The 15852-nt window shown below is 41.6% G+C and overlaps 1 protein-coding gene across 1 annotated transcript; it reads left to right on the plus strand.

Moving 5' to 3' along the window:
- Positions 1 to 913: 913 nt before the first annotated feature.
- On the plus strand, positions 914 to 14637 carry NAAA (N-acylethanolamine acid amidase). The gene is made up of 11 exons (XM_010575503.1): positions 914 to 1048; positions 1764 to 1928; positions 3872 to 3998; positions 4757 to 4847; positions 7846 to 7922; positions 9267 to 9439; positions 10319 to 10381; positions 10973 to 11039; positions 11590 to 11618; positions 12558 to 12639; positions 13475 to 14637. Exons 2-10 carry the CDS (start codon positions 1828 to 1830, stop codon positions 12631 to 12633), a joined length of 804 nt encoding a protein of 267 aa, XP_010573805.1. The 5' UTR covers positions 914 to 1048; positions 1764 to 1827; the 3' UTR covers positions 12634 to 12639; positions 13475 to 14637.
- The last annotated feature ends 1215 nt before the right edge of the window (positions 14638 to 15852 follow it).

Raw genomic sequence — 15852 nt, forward strand, 5'->3', positions numbered from 1 at the left:
GATGGGGATTACAAAACATGCTTATATAAAACCCCCTTTCCCCATTTCCTTTTTTTCCCTGAACAACTGTGCCCAGTTTCCTTTTTATGTGCATGTGTCCCAAAACTAAGGACTTCTGAGGCTGAAAGGGAGAGGCAATTATTTTTTTTTATCCTCTGAGTTTAGAACGAGTGTATTGTCTCCTGTTGTCCCTTTTCCCTCTGGTTTCCAGGCTTGCGGTGGGGTCCAGCAAGCAGTGAGCTATACCCAGCTGCTGCCAAGTGTGTGGCTGTCTCCTCTCCCCTACTTTTAAAAATGAGAGTGTTGGACTGCCTGTTCTCGACGATTTGACAAACAGAAGCACCGGGGAAACGAAACATAGGCGTTCACCGCTGGTTTAAACCTCTTTGGTTGCGTTTTCATCGCGCTCTGCCATCACGTCCTACGTCCGGTCACCCCCGAGCTGACGGCTGGAGGGGTTGGCCGCCGTGGGCGGTGCTGTGGGCGGGCTCCGCGGCTATGGCCGCGGAAGGAGGGGCCGTGAGGGGATGCCGGCCGTTCGGCGTGGCGGGGGGAAGAAGCGGTGCGGCGGGAGACCGGCGGCGCGGCTGCCGCCCGCAGTTCGCTGTCTGTGAGGCGCCGCGCCGCCATTTGCCGAGGGGCAGGGTCGAGGGCGACCGTTACGCCTGGCGGGGGCCGCCGCGGGAGGAGGGCGGTCCCCGCCCTCCGCGCCTTGGGCCGCCGCCATGTCCCGGCCCCCTTCTCCTTGGGCCGCCCCTGGCCGGCGGGGGGTGGTCCCTGCCGCTGAGGGGAGAGGGCTGCGGCCGGGCTGCCCGGCAGTGGCCGCGTCCAGCGCCATGGGGCGGGCAGCGGCGCGGGGGTGCCGGCTGTGGGGGCTGCTGCTGGTGTTGCCGCTGTGGGAGGCGGTGGCGGCGGCCCCGGCTCGTCCCGCGGCGGCCCCGCTGTTGTGTAACGTGAGCCTGGACAGCCCCGCCGAGGAGCGGTGGCTGCCGGTGCTGCGGCACTTCGATCCCGCTTTCCTGCGAGCCGCCGTCGCACGGGTCATCGAGTGAGTGTGGGGCGGCGGTGGGGCCTGGCGGTCGCCCCCTCCTCGGGGACGGGGAAGGCCGGGGCGGGGGGTGCGTGTGTGTGAAATGGCCGCGGCCGGGGTGGAGGGAGCAGCGCCGTGCCCGCCGGACCTTCCTCCCCGGTAGAACGGCGTGAGGGGCAGCCCCGGTCCCCGCCGCTCCTCCCGCGGCCGTGCCGGGAGCGGGCCAGGGACCGCTTCTCCCTTCGCCCCAGCGCCGCGGAGCCCTTGTCGTCGTCGTCCCCCTTCCCTCCCCGCCAGACTCGCTGCTGCGGGACCTGGACAGGTTGGGCGAAGTGATGCTGCACGGCTGCTGAACTTCTCTGAACTCAAAAATTCAGGGTTTTGAGTCTTAACTCACTACTACTGCATTGTGCGTACACTTAGGAACCTGGCAGATGGACTCGGGAAGATCCCTGGTGGCAATAAAAAAATCTCACAAGTAGGAAGCCTGCACCAAACGTTTAGCTCGGGTTGGGCGCAGGCTTCATGGGGAACGTGCAGAAGGTGATGAGATTTGGTGACTGATGGGATGCAGGGATGTCTGATAACAGGCAGAGGCTGCTAATGGAGGATCAGCATCAACTGGGACAGGCAGATCAGAGAAGTAGTAGGTTTCTTGAGTATCTGATTGCCAGGCATAAGTTGCAAACCTTTATGTCTCTTTCTCAGCTAATGCCTTGAATGTATTTTGCAGTGAAAGCGTACCAAAATGGGTCCATGAAGTTATTCGGCTGATAGCAGCAGAATTGGAGTTCTTTATGCCGCAGCCCTTTGTGGGGGAAATTCTGGGAATGTGCAAAGCACTGGGAATAAGTCTTGGGGATGGTGTCCTGCTTAATTTCGCCTATGAATCTACTGCGTAAGTGTCTGGTACTTACAGAATTTGGTAGAAACGGATGTCGAGATTCATTTTAGTTCAGCGTGGGAGAATGCACAAAAAGGCAGCTGAAGGCACGTGGCAGGTGATTTGCACTGTTCATTCTCGTAGTTTCATGTGTTCAGCTGGAAGGTTTCATTGTCATTAGGCAGTTTGTATCCTGAATTGAATGAGAAATACAGAACAGTATTTTTATTTGTTAATAAAGGTAATGTGTAGCTGTAATGTTTTTGTGTATGTATATCTGTATAAATGTATAAAAGTATGAAAAAAATTTCTGATAAAAAGGAAGGGCCACCCATTCAAAGTATTTGGGTTCATTTATTTTCGAAGATCATGAAACGTACTCTTTTGTTGTTTAAATTGTCGTACGTCACCAAAAAGGAGACTAGAAGAATTAGGTGCAATCTAATTATTTTAACTGTTCATCTGAGATAAAATTGTTTCCAAACCATTTTCTGGGTGAATGTTCACAGTGACTGTATAATGCAGTTTTTTGATTTGTGCAGTGGAAAATGGATGTAGTATCTTCATGATAGCAAACAAAACCTCAGTGGGAAAAAATACTCTATTTCATTGTCTTTTTTTTTTGCTCTAGAAGCATGTGCAGGAGAATAATAAACGTTTGGTGTTGCTTGTGAGGATCCTAAAAATATTTCTTTGTATAGGTTTTAATAAAAAACAGGTGCATACAGCCCATACAGCTGCTTGTATGTGTTTGGATTATTATTTTGAACAGATGCATACAGTTGCTTGTACGTATTTTGGTTATTATTTTTCTTAACATGTGGTTTTTGGTTTAAGTGATTTTTTTTTTTTTTAAATAAGGATTAATATTGGATAAGATAGTAATTTAAACGCTAGCTTGCTTAGTAGTTCACAGAAGACACCATTCTTAGCCCTGGTCAGGCCCATGAATTTTTAAGTTTTTCACCTCTAAAAGATACTAAAGAAAAAACATCAACTGGGAACAAACTACTTGTCTGTAAAAATTTTTTAACTTTACGCTTTTGAAAGACAGTGCTATGCATCACTGGAGTGACAAACTCATAGCTCCAGAGAGAATAAAGTTTTAATTCCCTGCTAATTCAATACACTTCATAAAAAAGCCTGTTTCAACAAAAGTGAAATTATTATTAAAAAAGTAATTTCAGCACACTTCCTGTTCTAGAGAAGAGGTTAGACTATTATTGAAATGGCTGATGCTTTAACAACAACTGATGCTTTCAGTTTGAAAGGACTTTGTTTGAACTTTTTATCTAGTTGCAATTAAGAATATAAACGGGGTCCAAATTGAAATGAAATAATCTGTAATAGTCAAAATGAAATCCAGAAAGTTTCAGAGTGATACTTTGAGGACATTTTTAGATGTCAGCTTTTCATCTCGATTTAGAAGTAAAATGAAATAATGAAATTTTGCCCAAGTGGAAGTGCTGCTTTCTACCTGGTCTGTAATATCTGTCCTAATGTGGACAGCAGTGCAGCTTTTGCCTTTCTGAGCCAGGTGGGACCTGATAAGTATTGTACAGTTTTGTATGTTAGACTCTCTGGGAAAGGACTTTTGCCTTATGGATATCGTGCATAAGTCATATAGGACGTTGTAGTGGTGTGTAGTTACGCAGAGCTTCAGTCAAACCATCCTGTTGTCGTTGTGTCCTCCCCCCCCCTTTTTTTTTTTAACCAATTTGACATTAAAACCTGTAAGAAATTTTATCAAAAAGCACAGGATGAGACTATTGTCTCAGGTTAGGAAGCATAAGTGTTAACGATACAATGCAAAATCCTATTTGTATGCTTACATTAGCAAAATACTTGCAGAAGATAAAATCAGTTATTCCTGAAACGTTGAGCTAGTTCAACTATAATACTGAAAGTGTTGTTATAGCTTTTTCTTAAATCATTCTTTCTCTTTGTTGTTTTTGAAGGTTCTGTACTAGTATTGTCGCTCAGGATGACAAGGGAAACATCTACCACGGTCGGAACTTGGATTACGATTTTGTGGATATATTAAGCAAGATTACAATTGATGTACGGTTTATAAAAAGTGGGCAGGTATGATCTGTGGCTGACATGGCTGGGTGGTATTCCGTGAAGGATTGGGGGGTATGGTTGTACAGCTGCGTAGGCAGTGGGATTTAATGTAGGAATGCGCTCCCATCCCAAGTTTACTGGATTATTAGAGCGCCACAGTCACTCTAGTAATGTGGGATGAATGCTGGTTTTCTTTGTTTTCTGGACATCCAGTTTGTGGTGATAACTGGAACAAATAGAACTGTATAATCTAGTATATCAAGATAGTTATTTGGAAGGAGATGTTGATAGAAGGAAATGTCATGATACTGAAAAAGAAGAGAAGTACTAGAGAAAAGAGATCCGTTTTGGCAGGGGCCGATTCTAAGGCTTTTTTTCAAAGGCCTTGTTAATTTTCATGGCTGACGGTGTATTTTAGATGAAAATTCCCAGAAATGAACTAGTTGCTACTGTAGCCCTCATTAGTGTGGTTTTCTTAATATTCATAAGTCTGTTTTGCAGATGGAGAACTTTTTGTTTGTTTCTTGCTTGGCTACTTGCTAACTTGAGCAAAACTTTTATAGCAGTTAGTGATTGTTAACAAATGAAATGCAGTGAATTTTGGTCCCCAGAGTCATTTTAATTTACTTTGCAAGTTTAATTTAAGGCAAAGTGTTTTATAGCAACTTATGTATGAAAGTCACAGAAAAAAGTACAGGGTGCTGCTTCAGAATGTTGCCTATATTTTTAGTAGTGTTCTGTTCCAGAATGCTAAAGTACTGCATGTTTCCTGGTTTCAGATAGCATATCAAGGCACCACGTTTCTTGGTTATGTAGGCTTATGGACTGGACAAAGTCCACACAAGTTCACAATCTCCGGTGATGAACGAGGTAAAATAAATCTGTCTTCCACGCTTGACGATATGCACACTATTTCAGTCGATTGTTGCCTGCTCTGGCCCTTCTCTCACATGCTCCCAGAGGGAAAAATACACTCCAGGTTGCCAGGAAGGAGCTGAAATTGAATGACTTCTCTGGCCCTCAGGGAGCGAAAGCACACATACTGCCAGTTTTTGGCTGCCGCATAGGAGAGAGGCATTTGTTTGTCAGCACAGCGTCATCTGAGCTTGAGAAGTGTCAAAGGAGGCAGAGAACCTTGGCGAAAGCTGTAAGAGACAAAGTAATGTGGTCTGTTCAAGAGACACAATTGGAGACAGCAGAGTATGGGTTAAGAGAAAAACATGCAGTCATGTATAGCAAAAAAACGGCTGCTTTCCTAGTTCTCTGTCCCTTCCTCTGTGTTCCATATTTCTCTGTCCCCATAAAGCAGCTTTACAGAGAGGATGGGAAGAGAAGCAAAAAATGAGAGATCTAGAGGAAAGGCAGTAGGACTTGAAAGAATGCATGGAGATACTGGAATGGCAGCTGAGCGAAGATCTGGTAGTAGAGGAAAGTTGAGAGATGTCACTATGAGAACTGAAACTGGACAATAGAATGGCTGGTAACAGTCAGGAAGGTGGAGGAAGGGTCACTGCCTTTTCCATCAGGGCTTGAGTTTCATAAATATCGATAGGTATGTCCAACTCAGAGCTTGGGTTTGCCTCTTCCATCCCTTCCCCCACTCTTTTTTCTTTTATTTTTATTTTTTTAAGCAGCAGACACTTTTTGCTTGTGTTTATTAGCTGTTTGTTAGAACTGGAAACAATGTAGTCTGAGTTAGAACCAACATCTAAAATAAATGTTTATTTTTCATTTGTGATTGTGGTAAGCAAGTTTTCTTTTTAATCTTTTAATTAGACAGTCTTCTGCTTTCAAAATTTTTCTTAGATGTTATACAGACACTATTCACTGTATAAATTATATACATATTCATTATCTCTTGTGAGGAGGGATTCTGCTATGGAGCACCTGCACCTTCTGATTCCTCTTTCCTTTGTTAATACTGCCTTGTTGCATTTGCTAGATTTTTTTTCCATAGTTTACACTCATGTATTTTTAAGAGCCTGCTTCTGATGCTATTGTAGTTATTTAATCCTTTCAAAACTGGAGTGTCCTGGGCTGATACCAAGAGATGCAAACTGCTTTTAGTTCATACTAACATCAGCTTGGAAATGAAGTCTTAAGTGTATCGAGTCTGCAAAAGGCTTGATTTAGAAAATCTTGCTGACCAAGTCCTACGTACGTCTGTGAACCAGACACAATTTGGGGACATAACCAGTGCCGTCCTGTTCTCCCTGCTGCTTCTCAGCAGTGTGCTTCAACCCTCAGTGTAAGGATCATCTGAGACAAGGGTGAGGTGGTTTAGTCCCTGCACAAACCCATTCTGTTCTCCCGATTCTGATAAGAGGATCCAAGTACTGCACACTTTTGTGTGTGACGGGCTCCTTTTGTCCATCAGGAGTTGATGTGCCGTCATCCACCTGTGTGTCTCAACTTCAGTCACTTTTTAACTAGAGAGAATAGTGATTCACTCAACACGTGCTGCGCTCCTGTAAATTAGTTGTTGCTGACTGCTTGCTGCTTTATCTGTCACCATACAACTGAGCTAAAAATTTGGGGAAATCAGCATGTGAACTATGGCTGGAAAGGGGGATGACTTTAAATGAGGGTGGAGGTCTATCAAGTGACAAGCATATGGTTTCTGCTGGCTTTTTTGGTGTTGCATATGAATAATTTTAAACTTGACCTTCTGTTTTTCTTGGTTCTCCTAATTTTCTCCAGTGACACAGAAACACCATCACTACCTCTTTTTTAGCTGTTTCGTGATCTCTGTGTAATTCTTCCTGTTGTAGTATTTCAGTAAGGTGAATAATGAGGTGATTAATGCAAATATTTGAGCTGACAGCTGTAGAATATTATATCATATGAATAGATCTCCATTCCTTTTGGAAATATGTGTTACAAAGTGCTAGTCCCCGTTACAGTTACCTTTGACTCTTCATTGCTTATCATTCAGCTATGAATAGAAACGGTTTAAAAACTGAGCAGCTAGGAAGTTATCTAGATTATTACTGAGAGAAATGTGATAGTTTTTGATTGAAATTGCTAGCGCTGGCAAGTTGTGAGAGATACTGTGTGTTTTCTGTACAGTGCTGAACACTGTCGTCTTTATTGTCCACTGTACCTCAGACTCCCTACCATTTTATGGCATCCTCTTCTGGCACTGGTCACAGGAACATTGTACCTTTCAGAAGACACCTAAAAGCTAAGATAATGATCGCTCCTGTCATTACAGGTCTGAGATGCTTTCTGGAAAGCAGGGGTGTTAATCCAGCTGCCATGGTCAAACTTTGGTTGGGATTATGTTGTCTATGTATTTCGCCTGGAGTTTCACCTGGTTGTTGTGCTCTTTTTTAGCCCTTCTTCTGAAATGGTGACATTTTATGCTGATAGGTAGCTGCCCTGTTTCACTGAGAATTTAGCTTTCTGTGGTACTTCAATATCCAAGTCTAATGATGCAGAAAGCTGAGCATTTGAAAGACAAATGTTGTAAAACGAGGGCTTGCCAGGGTACGTTAGCCTGATTATGCAGCTCATCCTGCATATTTTACGTATAGATATCAGTAAAGTAATACCGTAGATAAGGAGCACTGTCACCATTCAGTGTTCTAAACAGTGTTGATAAGCTCAACACGGTACAGAGGCTCTGAGTGCTTTCAGGTGGCGTGTGCTTTGTCAGTTCAGTATAAGCTGCCTAAGTTTGATGTTTTTATGATAGTGGTATAGTTAGAAAATTAAAGAATTTATTGCACCACTCTTTTGTAATGCAGTAGAGGGAAAGATTGCAGAGCTAGAGATGGGATGTGGAGAAGAAAGGAAGGCAGGAGGATAGATTTCACAGAACGTACGTAACATGCATGTATAGTAATTTCTTTTTTTTTTTTCCAAGCGGGTGGTAGATGGTGGGAAAATGCAATAGCAGCTTTTCTGAATCGGAATTACCCTGTCAGCTGGCTTGTCAGAGACGTAAGTGCACCGAGTTATTGTCTCGTATTTCACAGTGATGTCATTTTTACTTACAAACTCTTAGTAAATTTGATGTTCCAACTTGTAGTTTCACAGAAAATTCAATAAATTGATAAGTAAATGTATTTCATAAGAGTAGATAGGTATTGTCCCCAAATGATGTGATGTGCATGAGAGGCAATTCCAGTCTTTCGAGGGGGCAATCTCTAATCAATGTCAAAAGTCTTTGGGAAGCTGTGCAAAGACTTCCTTCCTAGGGACTATTTCAGCAAGCTATGGTATGTAAATTAAGAAATTCAGGTAGCTGCACTCTTAGATGGTTAGTATCTGACCCAGTGGTTATTTTACACTCTGTTTGGTAGGTTACCATATTAAAAATGCAGAGCTCACTGGTGAGCAGAAGGAGTTAGAATGGTATTTTGTATGACACATTTTATGAATATTGTGTTAGGGTGCTACTAAGATAAAACAGGTCTGCTGCTTCTCAGATTCTCGAATTACAGTAAACATCAATGGTATGGTTTGCAAGTAAACTCAATGCAGAACTGGAATGTCTACTGGAGACTTTGTTGTTCATATTTTTTGAGTTTGAGATGTAACTACTAGCTGCAGTGTTGCTGTCAGAAATAATTAATTCTTCTCCAGGGCTTTACTGTCTTTCTGAACAATTTTGTCTGATGCTTGTTCTCCACATTTGTTTTTAGTTCCTGCACAGCATTCATTTTTGAACATGTACTTCAGTAGATTGTGGCCCTATGCCTGAAAATAGTAGCTTCATTGGCTGCGGTGACTGTAAGATTATGCTAAGTTAGTCACCTGGTTATGGCAGGAGAAGTCAGGCTTGCTGTAAGAAATGCCCCTGCCTTATTCACCATTGTTACCTAACTCCTCTTAAACTACTGGCAAGACAAAGACATGGAGTGTTTGGGTTTTTTTCCCCTTTCATTCACTTTCATCTATCCCACTGTTCACATTGAAGGACTTTGCTGAGGATTGAATTTGCAGAGTATGGACATGCCTCTCTCTTTTGAATGGCAGATTTTTCAGCTTTTTTCACTTTATACCTTATACATATGTGTACATATCTGTGTGTCTATATGTGTATGTATATTTACTGTTTTCTCTGAATATTTCCAAAGCTGGGATTAATGAGTTCATTTACTAGTCATATGCATTTCATGTTCATATGCTAGTCAGTTTGGAAGACTATTTTCAGAGAAGTATTTTAAAGCAGCACTTTATAGTCAGTTGTCATTTTCAAAAAAGCCAGACCTTTTTAAGATGTTTTTGTGCTTGACCATGCTCTGTGATCTTTGTTTCACTGCAATCTCCTTTTTGCATTAGACCCTGAGCAGAGCAGAGGACTTTCAGTCAGCTGTTCTCAGACTAGCTGGCATCCCCATCATTGCTGAAGTTTACTATATTGTAGGAGGTGTATCACCCAAAGAAGGCATGGTCATAACGAGGAATAGAAGAGGGCCAGCAGATCTCTGGCCTCTCGATCCTTTAAGTGGAGCGTAAGTAGAAAAAAAATGTTTTGTTTTGTTTTTTCATATTCCCTCCTGAGCAATGGGCAGGGTTAGTGACACAACTTTCTTGAGAGATCCAGGGCATCTCTTACTAATGCTTACAACCAGACCAGGGAAAGCTTGAAAGCCTCTGAAAGGAACCCCAGTTCCTTCTCCTTGAGAAGAAATCACACCACTTTGTTCAGGTTGGGGCAGTCCAGAGAGTCAAGGGTGGAAAAAGCATCTGTATGTGTTTATTTTTTTAGCCAGATTTCAAAGGAGACAAGACTTCAGGAGTTTTCCTGTCTGTCTGCCAAGTATTGCACCGGTAAATTCAGCAATTCCGAATTAGTTTTGACCCAATGTGATAGAAGGGTTGAAGGCTCAAAAATAACTGTTCCTATCAATTCTGTGAAATCAGCAGCTTAATATATGAAGGATATCCTAAATCATTGCCCTGCGGTGAAAAATGGCACTTAATGCATACAGTCAGGCAGTAAGTACTGCCTTGGCAACAGCCAGATGGCCTCTTCGCTCTGTGTACTCCAAACTGAATGCTGCAGGCTGCATCGTACCATACCCATAATCTTTTCTCTGATCATCTCTTTAAAGGTCTGATCTTGCTTTTATTGTAGTCAGTAGTAGTTCTGTCACTGATGCCGGCAGGAGTTCAGAGGTCGCTCCTTTTTCATTTGTGTTCAGTGGTTCATGGTAAAGGCTGCTATGTGTATCAACATAGGGTCCCTTGGGCTTGCGAGAGTCATAGAAAAGAGGCTTCTGAGGGAGGTTTTTTCCTTTTGGCAATACAAAGATGCTGATTCTTGGCCTTTATTAATTAACTAATGATTCGCCTTTTGTTTGCTTTAATGTTTGTGTGTTGTGTTATAGGTGGTTTCGTGTGGAGACAAACTATGACCATTGGACTACCCCTCCTCCTTTTGACGATCGAAGGTAAATTTAGTTTGGAGCTCTGTGGTGAGCTAACACTTTGATTTTGAAAAAGCTGAGAGACTTGGGTGTTTTCTTCTCTGAGCAGGTGTTAGCTCGTTGAGCAGGCAGCTTGTTCAGTATCTGTAATGCCACTCAAAAGGGAACAGATCAGGTAAGGAGTGATACTCACATATGCCAGAGGAAAGTCTGTGTGGCATTGAATGGCATAAAAGATGAGAAATTGCAAGGATAAGGCAGGAACAAAAAATTTCTTTATAAAGCAAAGTTTAGTAAAAGTTAAAGGATTTAGATTGACAGTGAAAAAGTATTTGATGGTGCTCGGAAGGTGCTCGCAGACATCATACAATCTTTAGGCTGTGTAGTTTGCAAAAAGCTGTTGGCAGATTTCTTGTTGGTCTGTTCTCTATGGTGTATTAATAGAGCAGCTTCAGGAATGTGAGACTAGATTCAGTCACACAGAACTCTGGATTATTTTAGGCCAAAGCAAGCATTTCAATGTAATGGCATTTAGTGAGATATTTTTCACATTGGTACTTTGTAGCCTTTGGAACAGTAAAGTGTGTTTATTGATACTGCATTGTTTTCCTGCAGAACTGCAGCCATCAAAGCTCTCAATGCTACCGGACAGCAGAACATCAATTTTGATACGCTCTTTAAGGTATTTCTTTTGAATTCTGCATTGTGACTGTGATTTAAAGTTCTTTTTCAAAGCAGAAGTGCCGTTGCATTTTTGTCAGTGATTTAAAAGCTGTGCAAGGAAGGCATACTGAAAAAGGTGTGCTGCACCACCATCTCTGGAGAGCTTAAGACTTATAAGTTTGTTAAAATATTTCTGAACTCCCTTGCGTAGGCATTTCGTAATAGTCTGCCAATCCAAGTGGAAAGTGCTAGAGGTGAATCCCATCATCATCATCTTTGTGCAGTTCCTTATTTCAAGCACAATTATAAATATTACAGCAGGCAGATAAAAGTGTTAGACACGAGTGATATTTACCAGTTAGTTTTGAGAACTTACATGTTGCGTATTTCAGAGGGCTTTTTAAAAATACTTTTGTAAAAAGGTCTGATGCTTAAAAAAAAAAAAGGCAAGAGAAATCGTTGACTTTGCATTATTCCTTTTCATAACTTCATCCTACTGCTGTTTCTAAATAGCCTTTTAATTCCCTCTTCATTTACCAAAATGACGACTCTTCAAACTTTCTGTACAGGTGTTGTCAGTGAAGCCAGTCTTAAACAAGTAAGTATTAGATTTAGAGATGTTAATCAGTGCCTCCCGCCACGCCTCAGACCACTTAACAGTCAATCGCAAACTTCCTTAGGATCTTCCTGTGTGTCTATCTGAATATCTTGCGGTTTCCCAGCTTAGATTTCTGCTTGTGCACGTGGCACTCTGTTTTCACTTCCACAGCACTCTTCCTCTTTGGTCTGCCACTCTAGCCAAGAAACTACACTTTGTCAGGCTCAGTCTGGTAGTGGGAAGTTGCTTTGTAGTAGCGAAACAAATGACTGCTTAGAGGAGCAGCTGGACTTTCTGACAAGTCATTTGTGCCTTTCACTTTTGGAACCTTTGGATTTGTGTTAACACTGAAACTGGCTTTCTCTGGAGTTTCTGATGTAGCTCTGCTTGATGTGTAAAAAGGAGAAAAATAGTAAATGGGGACATAGTTTTTAGGTGCCATTTGCTGGATTTTTAAGAGAGATTAATTTCAGTATACCATTATTGTTGCACAGATTGCACCTTTGCAGGCTAGCTTGTTTTGTTTAACTTTTATGTGGAGCTCAGTCTATTCTCTAGATCAGTCATTTGCATTAGAGCTTGGCAATGGCTTCTTCAAAATTAGTACCAGGACTTCCTCTCCTCCGTCTTACCAATGTGAGACAAATTTGGAAAGAGAAGATTATATCTGTGTGACTGCTAAGATTACCGATGCTAATTTTTTAATACAGTGATCAAATGGATGTTGAAGTACAGTTCCTTTGCTGTACTAAGGCGGGGGGGGGGGAATGCTGCCATCAGCCTTCATTTTTATCAGTCTCTCCCACTTTTTCTCACCCTTCTGTACCTAAGCAGAACATGTGTTTCCACTAAAACTTGTTTTTCTGCTTTGCTAGTTTTATAAATTAATTGTCTTGCCTTTGGAATGTCACTCACTCACTTTTCCTCTTTCCCTACCAGTAACACAGTGTATACCACAGTAATGAGCGCTGCACTTCCAGATAAGTACCAGACATGGATCAGAACTGTGGAGTGAAGCAGTGTAAGTAGCGTGCCGGTACTCCTAGCTACTTGTACTCAAATAAAAATTTCAGCTGAAGAGTCATTGAGGGACAAAGCACTCCAGTGGCACTCAGGTGACCTAGTTGGAATTCCTGATTCTCCCCTTGGTTTGCTTATTGACCTTGGGTAAATACCTTCCGTTGTTGTTCCAGAGATAGAGTTAAGTATTGACTTTCTTTGCAAAACTCTTGGAGATTATCTTAGGAAAAGTGCTTTATCAGAGAGGAAGGGGTGGGTGTTGTTGAGACCTAAAGGTAGAGGTTCCTTCTGTGAACATTTTAGCTATTATTTTTACTAGTCCCACTTCTGCGATAACGTTTCACATGTCTCCAGGTGGTTGACTGTGACAGGAAGCCCCACCAGAGCGAACTGCATCCCAGCAGGACTGGGGGTTGGTGCACTTGGCACCAAGAAAGATCAAGCTGAATTTGCAACAGCCGCTCACAGGCGACTGAACATTAGCATCTGTTGAGGGTTTTGTCCTGTGAACTTGCAGAAAAAGTCAAAGTGCTTGAACATAAAAGATGCCTCAGGTGGTAGCTTTAGTGTGTTCAGAGAAAGATACTAAGTTATATTTACTTCTATTCCAAGAAACTCTGGTTGCATGGTCTCAGCAGGAGCACAAGCTGCATTCCAGTTTGAATAGGTTTTTAAACTCTTACTAGTGTTGTATTTGTAGCAGTTACAGTGGACATTTGATTTTAGCACGAGTAATTCCTTTCTTTTAGAGATTCTGAAGAGTTTGTTTGTTTCTTAGCTCCACACAAACCTGTGCTCTCTTATTTATCTATTTATCTATCTTTTTATTTCAACAGAGTGAATGAGTGAAAAGCTGAAGCTTTCCAAGACCGGCACATGCTTTTAAAATCAGTCTCACAAGCAGTAGAGTTGTTTTGGCTTATTAATTATGTGAACCACTCAGGAAATAATAACAACTTGTTTATTCTTTGAAATGTTGCAGATGCTACTGTTAATGAACTGTAATGGAAGTTTGATTTTTATTGTAATTATGTTGATGTTCTAGCAGATGTTGATGGCTAAAAATTGCTTTTACTGTTTTTGGAAAGAGCTGTGCAATTTGAATGTACTTATGTGCTGACTAATAAATAAGAATTTCATATATTTTGCATGACCTGTAGATCTGACTTAAGTAAATAAAAATATGCAGCTGATGGCTTGATTTATGAAGACCTGTGGTGTTATTCCTAATGTCATCATGCTTTTCCCTGATCTGTGAGGGTCTTGTGATCATGAGCAGGGTCAGATGCAGCAGTTAGCTGCGTGCATAGCTGTACACTACGGTGATTTTATTCATCAAAAATCAGGAGGTGTGATAATACAGACTTTTCCCCCAACAGATGGGAGAAGCTTGTGATGGGATAGCAGTGAGGTTAGAAAGGGGATGGTTTTCCTTTTCTATATTTTAAAGTTGTCTTCAATAGAAAGTTTACAACTAATTTCTATAGCGCTGAGGAGTGGGGTTTTTTGTTTGTCGGGTTGTGCTGTGACCGCATGTTGAATTCAGGCACTTCCTGGGAGCACCCCAGAAATACTGAAGGGTTTAACAAGTAGAGACCAGTGGATACCTTCACGTAAAGCTTAGAAGTCCCATTCTCCACTGGACAAACTTCCTGCTAATGCCAGTGAGAATTTTACCTGAGAGAAGAAGGTGTGATCAGAGTGTTAGGTCAGAGCACCACTTCCACATACGTGCAATGTCACCTCCAGTATTTGTGCACCAGTTATGCAAACCATTCCTGAGAGAGCTTTCTGGAGATGTGGGCCCTTTATCTCCTTGTGCTGAGTCTGGCTAAGTGTTAATAACCTACTTACCTGCATCCTCTACTACTGCCTGGATAAATGTGCTGCAAGCTTTGCCTTGACCCAGTTTGTACAATGATGTTAGCAGTCATATGCCGGAATGATAAATTTGAAAACCAGAGTGTTCCGGGAGGAAGATTTAAATAACAGCAATCACGATATCCTTGAGATTTCAGAATGACATTGCTTTAATTCACAGAGCAGGCACTGAATCCTGATCCCAGCAGGTTTTCTTTATGTAACAGCCACCCACAAGTAAAGACAAAAGCATCCTTACAGGTGTAACTTCGCATAGTCACCTTGACCTTGGCAGCGTTAGGCTGATTATCTTCTGGCAGTAGTGCACCCAGGCTCTCAGTGGTATATAAATTCAATCAAATGTATTTGTTTCCATGTGTACAAATGAATCTGGAGTGTATAAATACTTGGTATCCATAAATATTTGGGAAACAATTGTCTGCTCTTGTTGTTTTTGTGTCTTATCAGCTGTTCAGAACTTGCTCGGGCCCAACCACAGAGCAGATTATGGAAATGTAGGGTTTTCTGAGATTTAAGCAAGAAAGGGAACTAGATTTGAAGAAGTCTGATTTTATTTTGTTTTGCTTTTTTTCTTTTGAATTATTTTATTAAAGAAAACCTTGCATTTCATCCGTTTATAAATGTTCAGACAGCCTCATTGCCAACAAAATAAAGCCTTCATGCCAGCTTGAATACTTTTTTTGCTAACCAAAAGGATACATAACTTTATGGTCTTAGTTTAATGACAAGCTAAAATACAAACACTGAGAAAGTGGTAAATGACATGTCTTACAAACTAGATGATTTAACCTGTGAAATGTGTTGAGCTGCTTTTGTGTAAGAATTTGAAGTTGATAAAAATGTAGAGAGACAGGATTGTTAATACTTTAAATAAAACCATCTTAATAATGCTGGAAATATTAAAATGTTGCAGTGATTGTTTTAGGAGGGTTTGGGTGTTTTGTGGGATCTTGTTTGTTTTTTAAAAAAGGAGGGTAATTTGTAGTTACTTAAATTGCTTGCTGATCGTCCTTCTGTTTGAGATTTCATCTGCTTTGTGTGTCCACTTTTTAGAGACTGGGAAGTAAAATAGGTTTTTTGCTTTCTCAAGCCCAGTCAGATTCATGACTTAGAATTGTTAAGCAATTAAATAGAACTAAGTTAAATACATTATCGTTGCTTCTTCCATCCTTTTGTTTTTTGCAGTACAGATTCCCTAGCTACAAAGCCCAAAAGATTTTTCTGCCCAACATAGGGAGTGCGCGAAACCTTTAATTCTTTTTCCTCCAGAAGTTTGCATTTAGCAAAAGGCAACTTGAAAGTGTGTAAACACCGACTCTTAGCATGAGAGAGG

Source organism: Haliaeetus leucocephalus, unplaced genomic scaffold (genome assembly GCF_000737465.1).
Source record: "Haliaeetus leucocephalus isolate CR32 unplaced genomic scaffold, Haliaeetus_leucocephalus-4.0 Scaffold484, whole genome shotgun sequence".
Lineage (NCBI taxonomy): Eukaryota > Metazoa > Chordata > Aves > Accipitriformes > Accipitridae > Haliaeetus > Haliaeetus leucocephalus.